The sequence below is a fragment of the Cucurbita pepo genome, chromosome LG01 (assembly GCF_002806865.2).
Source record: "Cucurbita pepo subsp. pepo cultivar mu-cu-16 chromosome LG01, ASM280686v2, whole genome shotgun sequence".
In the NCBI taxonomy this organism is placed as follows: Eukaryota; Viridiplantae; Streptophyta; class Magnoliopsida; order Cucurbitales; family Cucurbitaceae; genus Cucurbita; species Cucurbita pepo.
Window position 1 is genome coordinate 17388899 of NC_036638.1, and position 13401 is coordinate 17402299.

The 13401-nt window shown below is 35.2% G+C and overlaps 3 protein-coding genes across 7 annotated transcripts; 2 read left to right on the forward strand and 1 right to left on the reverse strand.

The window, feature by feature from the left end:
• Window positions 1-3509: 3509 nt before the first annotated feature.
• LOC111799170 (filament-like plant protein 3) lies at window positions 3510-8337 on the forward strand. 5 transcript variants are annotated; one of them, XM_023682609.1, is made up of 6 exons: window positions 3510-3788; window positions 4160-4283; window positions 4375-4529; window positions 5699-5927; window positions 6008-7458; window positions 7745-8337. In XM_023682609.1, exons 3-6 carry the CDS (start codon window positions 4419-4421, stop codon window positions 8150-8152), a joined length of 2199 nt encoding a protein of 732 aa, XP_023538377.1. In that variant the 5' UTR covers window positions 3510-3788; window positions 4160-4283; window positions 4375-4418; the 3' UTR covers window positions 8153-8337. The 5 variants fall into 5 exon arrangements, with proteins under 5 accessions (XP_023538377.1, XP_023538395.1, XP_023538370.1 ...); XM_023682627.1 differs by having other exon boundaries at window positions 4160-4252; XM_023682602.1 differs by having other exon boundaries at window positions 4184-4283.
• Window positions 8338-9070: 733 nt separating this feature from the next.
• LOC111801911 (chlorophyllide a oxygenase, chloroplastic-like) lies at window positions 9071-12658 on the forward strand. Its single transcript, XM_023686144.1, has 9 exons — window positions 9071-9206; window positions 9606-9839; window positions 10054-10158; window positions 10332-10607; window positions 10698-10845; window positions 10959-11143; window positions 11230-11342; window positions 11734-12028; window positions 12140-12658. The coding sequence occupies exons 1-9, from the start codon at window positions 9129-9131 to the stop codon at window positions 12308-12310; spliced, it is 1605 nt and encodes a 534-aa protein (XP_023541912.1). The 5' UTR covers window positions 9071-9128; the 3' UTR covers window positions 12311-12658.
• LOC111801919 lies at window positions 12635-13282 on the reverse strand. Its single transcript, XM_023686157.1, has one exon. It carries the CDS (start codon window positions 13074-13076, stop codon window positions 12738-12740), a length of 339 nt encoding a protein of 112 aa, XP_023541925.1. The 5' UTR covers window positions 13077-13282; the 3' UTR covers window positions 12635-12737.
• Between the last annotated feature and the right edge of the window lie 119 nt (window positions 13283-13401).

Sequence of the window (13401 nt, forward strand, 5' to 3'; positions counted from 1 at the left end):
AATGTGATGCGAATGAGAAACGACTCTTCTTTCGTGTCGGTTTATTTACTAATCTGCAAATTTAACACTTGTTTTGATAAGATGAGGAATCAGTACAAAGAGAGTAAGATTCAGATTACCTTGTTGAACGAATATCTCAAGACAAAAACATTGTTTGAGATTAAAATCATTCCACAAGCAATATCGATTATGTCTTTGTTGATCAAATATCTCAACGCAAGAACATTTGTTTGAGATTCGAATCACTCCACAAGCAAGATTGATTATGTTGAACTTAAATGATTCTACATGCAACCTAAACTACGTAGAATTACAAAGAAACCTAGTTATTAGCAAAAAAAAAAAAAAAAAAAAAAAAAAAAAAAAAAAAAAAAAAAAAAAAAAAAAAAAAAAAAAAAAANATACGGACTATAATTAACCATTATGTAAGTGTAACCTATAAAGTAAATAAAAAGTCTTAAATATATTAATGAAATACTATGACTCAAAATTACTCTAAATTATATTCTACCAAAAATTTAAAACCTTCATTATTTTTTAATATATTTTTTATAATTTTAATAGTATCTTATTCACATTTCATAGAAGTATATTGTATGATTGATGTCTCTTAGTTCATACCTTATTTTTTATTGATTATAGGATTATCGACATTTTTAAATGAGTTCGAGACGAGGTGCCCAATTCACTATTTAGTGGGATATGAATGCGACATGCTGTTTGTACAAATAGACCCAAAACCTTTTATTCCATTATTTAATTTATTTTTCTCACCTAAAAATGTCTTATTGTTTTATTCCCACAGAATCCACACGTCACAAAATAACTTCAACTCAAAGCAAGCTGTATCCATAATCTCACTCCCACTTTTACCTTTCTGCCCCCGACAAAAAAAAGTAAATTAAATAATAAAATTTTGCATATTAAAACCAAATTTAAAATCCATAGTAACGACAAAATTTGATAATATAATTTTTTAATCTAAGAAAAAAAAAATAGTGTTCAAATTAACTGTGTTACGGTAACAGCTCAAAATGAAATTAGTCCAATTAAAAAATAAATAAAATTAAATTTAAAAGCGAAGAAATCTCTGTACTCTTTTTCTAGTTTCAATTTTTAAATATAAAATTTAAATGAGATTGCAAGATATTTTGGTGATGGGAATTTGATTTAATATTTAAAATATTATGATTAAGAGAGAGGGTCTAATGAGATGTGGATAAGTTAGTTGGAGAGAAACTATTGGGCCACGTAGATGGCGATGGATGGGTAGCCTTTGAAATTTTGTTATTTTTAATATACCTTTTAAAAATAATATAGTTTCAAAATATTAATAAATACATCTTACTTTCTGTCACTTCAATTCAAATAATTATTTTTATAAGAAAAATAATAATAACCTAAATTATCTTTTAGAGAAATAATTCATCCTTTTCTAAAATAAAATTTTAACGAATTTAAAATATATATTACTACACGAAATTTTTAAAAGTAATGTGCATTACATTTTTAAATAATTTTAAATTAAATTATATAAAATGTATTGTTATAATTATTATTGAAAATAAATAAATATGATTTAGAGCTGTTCTATGTTCTCAGGTGAATTTTTACGTATGAGGACTCGTGTTGGTTTGTGAGGACAGTCTTCTCTCTTAATAAGCAAGGAGTAGGTAACTTGATCATATCGTAGGGGATGCAAAGGAATGTCGGAGTCATCATGTGTCAAATTTGGATTCCAAGGCGTTCAGTTTTCAAATTAGATAAGATAATTGGATTGGGCGAAACTAGGATCACACGACCTTGGGGCGTGCGAGGTCAACTAGGGAATTGGCTTCAGCACAAGTTTATCTTCTCTGTATTTGTTTAATATATCGTTCCTTACATGCATTGGATCGTTTTAGTCCGTGTTGATTTTTTTTACAATTGATTTTTCTAGACTATGTTTGTGGTCCAATTTCATTGACAGGAGTTACCATTCGAAAATTAAAAGACCAAATGATAATTTTTTTTAATTATTTCATATTATAATCAACTCGACGATAAAATGATAATTCAGATCAAATGATTATTATTATTATTATTTTGTTTATAACAAAAAAAAAATATATATTCTTAAAATTTTAATAATGCATTTATGACGCCAATTATTCAGGCTACACGGTAACTTGAATGCATCAATAAATTCCAATTTGGATTAATTAATTAATGATTTAAAAACAATAACTGAAATTTATATGGAAATTCGAACTGGTTTTTAAATTCAAATTGCATTTAGGTCTCTAATTAATTAGCGTCCTCTTTCGCTTTCAACGGCCAATCCTACACGCTCCGCTGCCCGCTCTTCGATAATAATTATTACATACTTTTTTATTTAATTAATATTTTTCTAATATTAGTTTCAAAATATTCAAATTCAAATAACATTTTCAAAAACTCAAAAATTCAAAATTTATACCTAAAATTTAAATATAATATACTTTTTAATTAATTTTTCAAATAACAGTTTTTTAAGAAATTAAAAATTTACTGTGAAAATAAATATATATCTACAAATTTTAAGATATATTTTGAATTTTTTCCAAAAAAAAAAAGAAAAAAAAACTATATTTATTTGAAAATATTGGAATTTTGTTTTGTTTTTATGTACTTTGTTTGGTAACGTCTTGGTATCATTTCTTTTATATACAAATTATATTTTTGGACTTTTTGCAACTTTTTTTTTTATTTTGAAAAATAATAATATGGTTTTCAAATTTATAAATATATTATTAAATTTAAATAGCGAGACTCATTTATTTTACTTTTATTTTTATAATAAATATTAAATAAGTAAATATCCTTATTTAAATTATAATTTTTTTTTATCTAATTCATACTAATATAAGTATCGATGAATATTTAAAAAAACATTATAAAAAAATAAAAAATAAAATTAATAAACTGATTTTATTCACATTACTTATTTTTTTTATAAAAAAAAAAGTGGGATTTTTTCATAGGAAAATCTAAACTTTTTGTCTAAAAAAGGGAAAGAAAAAATCACTTTTCGTCACGTAATCATACTTTAAGCATTAATGATATTTAAGTTAAAAAATAAGGCAATTTTAAAATTAAAAAATATCACATAAATAAAGAAAAATTATATTTATTAATCACTATTATATACAGAATCAGAAAATAAAAAGATTAGAGAAATTTAAATTAATTTACATAAAAAGAAATAAGAAATTAAAAATTGTTTTTTTGCGATTAAATTTTATAAACAGTAACAGTAAATTAATAAAAAGGCCGAAAAATAATAATTGCGGAAACCCAGATATTCATGCGCGGGAATACCGTCCGCTATATTTCAAAATATATAAATCAAAATAAAAAAATAAAATTTGTCTTTTTATTTATTTAGTTAATTAAAAATTAAAAAAGAAATAAAAAAGCTGACTATTGAGTTTCTTTTGAGGTCCCATTCTTGAATTTCACACTATCATATGCCCCAATCACATGCTCTCTCTCTCTCTCTCTCTCTCGCTCGCTCTATCCCTAACCTTTTTCAATTTTTTGAAAGCTACCATTGTGACAAGAAGTTGAAGAACAAATTAAAATTGAACCCTTCATTATCTGCATATTTTTGCAGACATTCCTCAGATTCTTGCAGAGATAGCCGTTCGTTTATTTTTTCCCCAATTCTTCAAGCCAAACAGCTTCCTGGGATTCTATTTTTTTTTGTTTTTTGCAGTGCAGTGGTCTTGTTCAAATTCTCGATTTCTGTGTTTCTTTTCTGGTTGAAGGTAAAATTTCCCCCATCTATGAATTTCTTCTACGAATTCTGCTGAATCCTTGAATTATTTTGGATTTGAGGGGTTTTTTTTTGGAGTTATTTCGTTTTCTTCTTCGATTTGATGGATTGCTTTTGTTTTGAATTATGTGGTTTCAGTCACTATTTCATCAATGTTTTTGGGATTTTGTTCTTGAGTATTGAGGGATTTCGCGATTTTTTTGTTCTTCATTTGGGTTTCTCTTCTCATTTTTTCTTTTTATATAAATTATATTTCTATTTATGATGACGATAAAAGGATGTTTTCATGGCCNAATCATTGATGGCTTCTGAAGCTTTTACCTACTAAATAATTTGAAAATTGATGGGGTTTTGGCTTAGCAGAAAGCCTTTTCTGTCACTTACTAGGTGTTGGTGGGATGATCATGGGTGGATTTGAAGCAAAGTTGAAAGAATGAAAGCCCAAGTCATCTCTCTGTCTGTAAACTTTAGTGTTGTTAGATAAGATGTTAATATCTTTCTCTTTCTTTCTCGCTTTTTTGCTACTTTGCTTGAAATTTCCATATAAACTTCAAATAATTTTGTACGTATGTCTGCAGATGGCGCCTTAACCAGTGGATTGATTTTGAAATAAGGCATCAGGATGGAGAGAAGAAAATGGCCATGGAAGAGAAAGTCATCTGATAAGAGCCCTGGAGAAACTGAGAGTTCTGGTTCAATGTCGTCCTACTCCGAGAGGTTTTCCGACGAGCAGGTACACTAGTGAATCCTTAGAGCTAGATCTCCCTGGTGATTGTATGTTTCAATCTTAGTTATGTTTCTTGATATGTTTGGATGTGATCATGCTGGGATATGTATTCTGTTTCCTTTGATTCGACCGATCGAACTTCCTCTCGTAGTCGAATTAATCGAGCTGCAAGTGTTTGGGAATTCGAACATATTACACAAGCCTTTGAACTTGTCGAAACTAAGGTAGAATCAGAATGTTTTATGTTCTTAGCTGACAGGGTAATGCTCTGATGGAGCTGCTTTGTGGAAGATAAAATGAAATCCTTAGGTTCTTATCTTCTAGGCAGAGTGTTTCCCTTGACTATTTGGATTATCCTTACCTTAGATTAGTTTCCATTTACAGTTTTTTCCCCTGAAAAATTGACCTTTTGAATGTGTTTGGCTCAAGAATGAAGTGAACTAGTCTTAAATCATTGATTTCAACTTATAAAATCTACCTCTACTGCTTACTAACTCTCAGTTGTGCAGTTCCATAATTATGTAAACTAAACCCCATTTCTAAACCCCATTTCTATATAGTACGAGCTCAGCGGTTTCTGTTGGGTCATGGAGAGTGCGGCTTATTTATAGCTCGATCAATGGTTATACACAGTAAAACTATATATGATAAATGATAGGAAAAGTAAATTGTAATAGTAAACAACTATGGTAGATAGTTGTGTACAGTAGATGGTTATATCTAGTAAACTATATATACTAAACTGAATCATATATATACCCATTTAGGCAGTGATTTGAAAATGTACGTATTTATCTTCTCTATATTCTCTATTATCGTATATACTTAAAGTCATTAATATAAAACTTTAGCCTATATTCTTTCTTGTATTTCTTTTCTCGTCTGTTCTTTGTGTTCATCTAGATTGAGTGTGTGCGTTGTTGTACGATCCTAAGAGTTCCTACCCCAAGCTTAATAAAATTATGCTGATTATTTAGACTATGAGCCGAACATTCTATCCAAGTGCGAGATGAGAAGCACCTACTACTTTTGGCGTTCACTATAACTCTTGCCACTTTCAGTGAACAAATTAGTGTTTTCATCTTTGAAGTACGGACTTTATGTTATAAATATACTGTGCTGGCTGCAATGCCCTCCTCTTTGAAATTGACATGCCAATCCTTATTGACAAGCAGGACGCAGTCAAGTCATCTCCGACTCACGAGACTCTATCGCCTGAAGTAACGTCGAAAGCAGTATGTAAGGAGGACATTGATGACGACGACGACGATTCACCAAAACAAGAAGATATCAATGATAGTGTGAAAGATCTCACTGATAGATTATCTGCTGCTCTTTTGAATGTGAGGGAAAAAGAAGACTTGGTAAAGCAGCATGCCAAAGTTGCTGAAGAAGCCATTGCAGGTAGAATTAGACAAATAAATTGTTCATGTTGTATATCTGTAGATATTAGCTGAATTCTGTTTATTCTAATGTGAATTTAGGATGGGAAAAGGCGGAAAGCGAAGTCGGACTTCTTAAACAGCAGCTCAGGACCACGGTTCAGCAAAAGTCGGCATTGGAAGATCGAGTGAGCCACCTTGATGGGGCACTCAAAGAATGTGTTAGGCAGCTCAGACAGGGAAGGGAGGAGCAAGAGCAGAAGATTCGTGACGCCGTGGAGGAAAAAAGCCGCGATTGGGAATCGACCAAGGCGGATCTCGAGAGGCAGCTCCTTGAGCTCCAGAGCAAAGCAGACACTGCTCAATCTGAATCTCCTAAAGTTGATCCAAGCCTTGGCAAGATACTGGAGTCATTGAAGAGAGAAAATGCAGCCCTTAGGCATGAGCTCCATGCTCAATATAGGGAGCTAAAAACCAGGACTATAGAGAGAGATTTGAGTACACAAACAGCTGAAACAGCCAGTAAGCAGCATCTTGACAGCATAAAGAAAATGGCCAAGCTCGAGGCCGAGTGTCGGAGGTTAAAAGTAATTTCATCCCGACCATCATTGATTAATGATCACAAATCCATAGCTGCTTCGACAATGTCTATCGAGTCACTTACCGACACTCAATCAGATAATGGAGAGCAGCTTAATGCAGTTGATATCGATGTAAGACGAACTGAACGAAACAAATGTGAACCTAGTTGCTCAGACTCATGGGCATCAGCCTTACCTAGTAATCTTCCTTCTTCTCTTGAACTTGATCTCATGGATGATTTTCTTGAGATGGAAAGGCTTGCTGCATTACCCGAAACTGATAAAGGAAACCGTCACCAAGAATCAGAACCTTCTGCTCGCCCAGCTGCTGAAGAAAGTGCCATGATAACTGAGCTCGAGACGATGCGGCACGAGAGATCTTTAATGGAAGAGAAGCTGAATGAGATGGAAGAAGCCAAGATAGAATTGGAAGAGAAGCTGAAACAAATGGAAATGGAGAAGAACGAAATGGAAGAGCGGCTTGAGATGATGGAAATCGAGAGAGATGAAGTGAATCAAATGTTAGCGAAAATGGAAACCGAGCGATCCGAATTGGGGCAAATCTTACTGAAAATGGAACAAGAGAAGGTCGAAATGGGAGATAAGTTAATGAAGTTAGAGACAGAAAAAGATGAACTGGAGACTGCTTTATCCGAGAGTCAAAACTCTGTTGAACTTTCACAATCTCAACTCAAGGAAACAGAAATGAAAGTGGAAAAGTTACAAACTGAGCTCACCATTGCAAATGAATCAAAGCTAAGAATTGAGTATCAACTTATCAGCATGGAAGCAGAATCCTTGACCATGTCTGCAAAAGTTGGCATGTTAGAATCTGATATCCAAAAAGAGAGGGCTTCGGCATTGGCATTGACAGTCAAGTGTCAAGAACTTGAAGAACAGCTCTCAAGAAATAAACAAGATGAAAAACAATCACAAATCGAAATCTCCAAGAACGAAATGAAGATAAAACAGGTAAAAACTTATAGCTAGCCTGCCTTAACTCTCTACTTTATTTGTAATGGTCCAAGCCCACTGCCAGCAGATATTGTCCTCTTTGGACTTTTCCTTTCAAGTTTTTAAAACGCGTCGACCATGGAGATGATCTAGATGGTCTAGTCCTACTCCGTCCAGTGCCTCGAGGAAAAGCCCTTAAAGGGAAGGTTAAAAAATGACAATATCTGCTAGTAGGGGCTTAAGGTGTAAACATTGTTGATCTATCCTTTGAATACTAATAGTTGGAGAGGGGGTGACATTGTAGGAGGATCTAGCTGTAGCTGCTGGGAAGCTTGCTGACTGTCAAAAGACAATAGCTTCTCTTGGAGATCAGCTCAAATCTCTAGCAGCGCTCGAAGATTTTCTGATCGACACGACGCAGCTACCGGAGTTCACAGCCAGTGAATCGCATAACGTCATTAGAGATGGTGAGGAGCAATGGCAGCACTCGAATGGGGCGTTTTCGCCCAAAAGAGATTCAAACTATAGTAAACTAGTTGATGACAGTTCTGAACCATCAATGAGTAAGAATGAAGACAATTCGCCCCCGTCTTCATCTTCATCGACTTCGTCGTCTGTGATTGCAAGTCATGTTGTCAATTCTGAGAAAAACCGAAACGGTTTTGCGAAGTTTTTCTCTCGAACCAAGAGCGGGATAAAGCTAGAAATTTAGTCAGGAATGGATATGGTGTCTAGAGATTTAGTACAGTACAAAAAAAAAAAATTGACTGTAAAACAGCTTGTTTCTTCTGCATCTTGTTGAGTGTTTTAAATCTTCACTTGGATGGACTCTGTAGATCTTTGTAACCAGCTTCAAAATGGCCTGAGTAATTTTGTTTACCCTCTGGCCTTCATATTTATTTGTTCTTATTTTCCGTCTCGTAGATCATCTCTCTTCAATTTTAGCACGAGCGGTAAAAATTCTTCGAACCGAGCTCCTAACACGATGTAAAGTAGATCGGAACGCGCACTAATATAGTCGGGAACAAGCTTTTCTCCATCAAACTACATGATTCTGTTATTTAACCGCCACAAAATTTTAATTTTTTTTGGTCTCTAAAATCAATAATCCTATTTAAATTTTCAATTTGCTATATAATAAAGTCAATTTTAAACAAATATTAAATATGATAAAAAAATATTAATTAAACTAAACAAAAACAAAATGATTTGGAATGAGGTAGATTATTTGAGATGGACGGACCAGATTTGACTGTGACCAAAATTACATACTCGACGGGTGCACCAACTGAACACTCGAAAGAAGCGTAATGAAAGGACAGCCACGAAGTTGGAATTGAATTTTATTATTATTATTATTATTTTTTTTTTTAATACTCGAAGTTGAAATTAAATTGGATAGAAAAATTCAGAAGGATTAAGATATCTTCGCAATCCGAGCTGGCAGGATGTCGGGGGCCCACTGAAGGAAGATACTCGCTCTCACAAAAAAGAAGCATGTGGATGTTGAGGATGCCACGTGTAATAGCATTTCGTCCACGTGGCAGAACGTGGAAGGCCAGCTGAGATCGCGGAATACAACCGCCTCTTATCGCCAAAATCCACAAAATGAAATTCTTTCGCACCAAATTTCTCATTTCTCCTTCTCTCTCTCTCTCTCTCTCTCTCAACTTCTCAGTCCAAACGCGATGACCGTCGTAGCAACGGCTGCAGCTCTCTCGTTGCCGATCTCATTTTCTAAATCTCCGAAGTTCAATTTCAAGAAGGTGCGTGTTTCTTTTTCCTTCCCTGATTTGGTCCTTTGTATCTTGGTATCGATTTCTGTTCGTGGAAAAGATCGAGAGTTCATTTTGGTCGTTTCAATGTGCATTTTTCTGGTAATTTTGCTGCAAGTATCTTAAGGAGTTTATTGAGCTTAGTTTTTGTATCTCTTTTGATTACCGAACTTTGTGGCTGGTTTCTGTTCATATTTGTGGGCATTTGCTTTAGTTGTTGTAGTAGGAGCGTTTAGGTAGTGTTTCTGCTACTAGCTGTTTGATGTAGTGTTTCTGTTAAACTGTGGTGTGGATTGTTGGCCCTGAGATTGTAGATTTAAGGCTCCATTTCTATTTTGTTGAGATTCATTTGAATGTGTGGTTTGATATTGTGGAATGTTGAATTTTCAGAGTGTGAAAGTTGGATTTAGAGTGTTTGCTGTGTTCGGAGAGGAAGGGGCTATAGAGAGGAAGAGTGGTTGGCAGACGCTCTTTGACGTAGAAGATCCAAGGACAAAAGTTCCTCAATCTAAAGGGAAATTCTTAGATGCTAACCAAGCTCTGGAAGTGGCTAGAAATGATATTCAATACTGTGATTGGCGAGCTCGGCAAGATGTTCTTACAATCATGCACCTCCATGAGAAGGTTCCTTCAATCTCATGCTACTTCATTTGTTTGTTTTTAACATTCTTTTCGTTTCATACTTCTATGGTTCCTTTTTGCCATCCTCCTCGTACTTCATTTAGTTGGTTTATCTTCCATCAAATTGCCTTTAGGCTAATGAAGCTGTGCAACTTGTTGATCCATCTTCTCGAAACATGTTTTATGCTGAAAATTTGTTGCTTAAATACCGGTTTAGGTTGTGGAAGTCCTAAATCCTCTAGCCCGGAACTACAAGTCTATTGGAACAATGAAAAAGGAGCTTGCTGAATTACAGGGGGAATTGGCAGAAGCTCACAAACAGGTCTGTAAAGTTTCTAGTCATCTCTTGTCACTAAATTTCAAAAAACATAGTTATAGCTTAGTTCATCAAGAAGATGGGCCAATGACATTTAGTTGTTGGATCTTCAACCTGGTGAGGTGATTATTCTCCTGTCTATACTACTATCATGTTTGACCACTGATGAACAACAACAGGTTCATAAATCTGAAGCACGGGTTAGCACTGCCTTAGATAAACTAGCTTATATGGAAGAATTGGTGCATGATAGGCTATTACAAGACAGAAACACAGCGGAATTAGATAGCCCATCTACCTCGCCCGGTACCTCAACACAATCTCATGATTCCATAACTAGAAGATCGCCAAAGAGAAGCTTAAATGTATCAGGACCTGTCGAACCATATCATCCCCGATTGAAGAACTTCTGGTATCCTGTTGCCTTCTCCAGTGATCTGAGAGATGACACAATGGTAGGGTAATTCTATGGATCACCTCGTCCAATATCCTTTAGATTCAACTGTACGTTGGGTGCCCTCTTACTGATTCATCATCTATTTCAGATCCCATTTGATTGTTTTGAAGAACCATGGGTTCTTTTCCGTGGAAAGGATGGCAATCCTGGATGCATAAGAAACACATGTGCCCATAGGGCATGCCCTCTTCACCTCGGTTCTGTCAACGATGGTCGAGTCCAGTGTCCTTACCATGGTTGGTGTTGAATAAAAGAAATATGGACTAAAAACTCAAATTCTTGTATTGATAAAAACAGTAATTAAGAGAAATAATCTCTAAGGGTTGGTTTCATTTGTTGAAAATTTCAGGTTGGGAATACTCAACGGATGGCAAATGTGAGAAAATGCCATCGACGCGACTACTAAACGTGAAAATAAAATCGTTGCCATGCTTCGAGAAAGAAGGAATGATCTGGGTTTGGCCAGGTAATGATCCTCCAGCAGCTAATCTTCCTTCACTCCAACCTCCTCCTGGTTTTCAAATCCATGCTGAGGTAATTGTTAGAAACATTCTGTTCCTTTTAGCAGTTGAGTTGTAAATGAAGGTGTCTGAAATCTCCTACTGAATTATCTGTGGCAGCTTGTCATTGAAATTCCGGTGGAGCATGGATTACTTCTAGATAACCTCCTGGATCTTGCTCATGCACCTTTCACTCATACTTCCACTTTTGCAAAAGGATGGAGCGTACCCAGGTACGTTTGGTTCGAGTCATCATCATTCATAACATGGGATTTTGTTCGGAGTGAAGGAAAAAAGGGCAGAGCACAGATATTTTTCAAATGAGTGACAGATGGAATTTAACTAAAACCATTTAAAATGATACCCAAATTCTAGGAAAAACTCATGCCTAATCTCGGCAACAAGGATGGACTTCCCCATTTTTTTGCTGGTTGCTTCAGATCTTAGACTAAAAGAAAGTGATCTTTCATAACTTCAGATGGAATAAGATGGGTTTTATCATCTGCAAAGAAATCAGCATACCTGTGTTTTGTTTGAAATAGTTAGTTCAGATGGATCTAAAGTAATCAGTTAAAAAACTAATCAAAACTGACACCTCTTATCATACTCTATGCAACCCAACAGCTTGGTGAAATTTTTGACCCCTGCATCTGGCCTGCAAGGATACTGGGACCCGTATCCAATCGACATGGAGTTTCGACCACCTTGTATGGTACTATCAACCATAGGGATTTCCAAGCCAGGAAAACTAGAAGGCCAAACTACAAGGGAATGCTCAACACATCTTCATCAACTTCATGTGTGCTTACCTTCAACAAGACAGAAGACAAGACTACTCTATAGAATGTCACTGGATTTCGCTCCCATATTGAAGCATATTCCTTTCATGCACTATCTCTGGAGACATTTCGCAGAACAGGTAAAATTCTCATCTTCTTTTCAGAACAGTATTAAAAGCCCCAGCATTCTTAATCATACACGTCCATTTTACAACCAACACCAAAGGCTTTTCTTTGTGTAATTCATGCAGGTATTGAATGAGGACTTGAGGCTTGTCATTGGACAGCAAGAAAGAATGCTCAACGGAGAAAACATCTGGAACATGCCAGTTTCTTATGATAAGCTAGGTGTAAGATATAGGCTATGGAGAAATGCAGTAGAGGAAGGAGCAAAACAACTACCCTTCAGCAAATCAAATTGAACAGTATTCAATCGTAATTAACTTGAAACACTTCTTAGGACCCATAAACAAGCCAAGCCCCCTTCATTTTTAGAACTCAAAATTGCAGATGAAAGACCCATGAGGCTGAGATAAGACCAACCTACCTCCCTTTCAGCTTCCACTTTTGATAAGAACACTTACACTCAAAACTCTACAGAAGCTGAAGAAGAAAATCATCTGAAAACAGAGAGAAGCCAGCTCTTGCCCCCTACAGAATCCCCTTGTAAATTAGAAACTGCTATATAAATTAAATCGGCTTTGTAAAAGTATTCGAGTACTCTTTGTTGTAAGCATCTTCTTCAATGATAAAGTAATGTTCAAAATTCATTCTCAATCAGATACCATTTCGATTACTTGCAGACAAAAACCATAAAAGATCACCGGACGATTTGAAACAAAAGTAAATTTACACAGAAGAGCCACAGAAAGGGCAGAAACTGAAATCGGGCTCCACTACTTTGTTACAGGAATGGCAACGAAGGGCCCTCAAAAGAGCGGCTGACGGCGGCAATTGATCGGAAATGGGCGGCGGTGAGAATGATCGAGGGAAAAACAGCTTACAGTTGTTGCAGTGCATCAACGGTTCTTTTCCTGGCCACCGCCACACTGGAACAAAAAAGAGCTTCAGAACTTTTTCGTAGTCTACGAGATCGGCCGGTGAGTTGCAGCTTATGCATCGGCCGGCACCGGCTTTCAAGAGATGGCGGACTTGTTGCTCTAACCCTCCGACGAAGAAGAAGAACATTTTGTTTTGCGATTTGAGATTTTGGTTAAACGATGGGTCTGTTTATTTGGAGGGAAGATGCGGCTTAATCGGTTGGAGGAGAGTCTGGAGGTTTCGAAAGGGTTCCATTTCATTTACTTGTGCACCCGGTAGCCCGTTCTCTCTCTCTCTCTCTCTCTTTTTTCCTTTTTACTGAGCATTTTCGAACCTAAAAATTGACAGGTTTATGTTTAAATTCTAATTATTGATTCCGTATTCTGTGAATAAACTTAAAATTTATTATAAAAAAAAAAACGTGTTAAAAACATATTTAAATATATTTAAAGGAAGGAAAGCAAGGATTGTA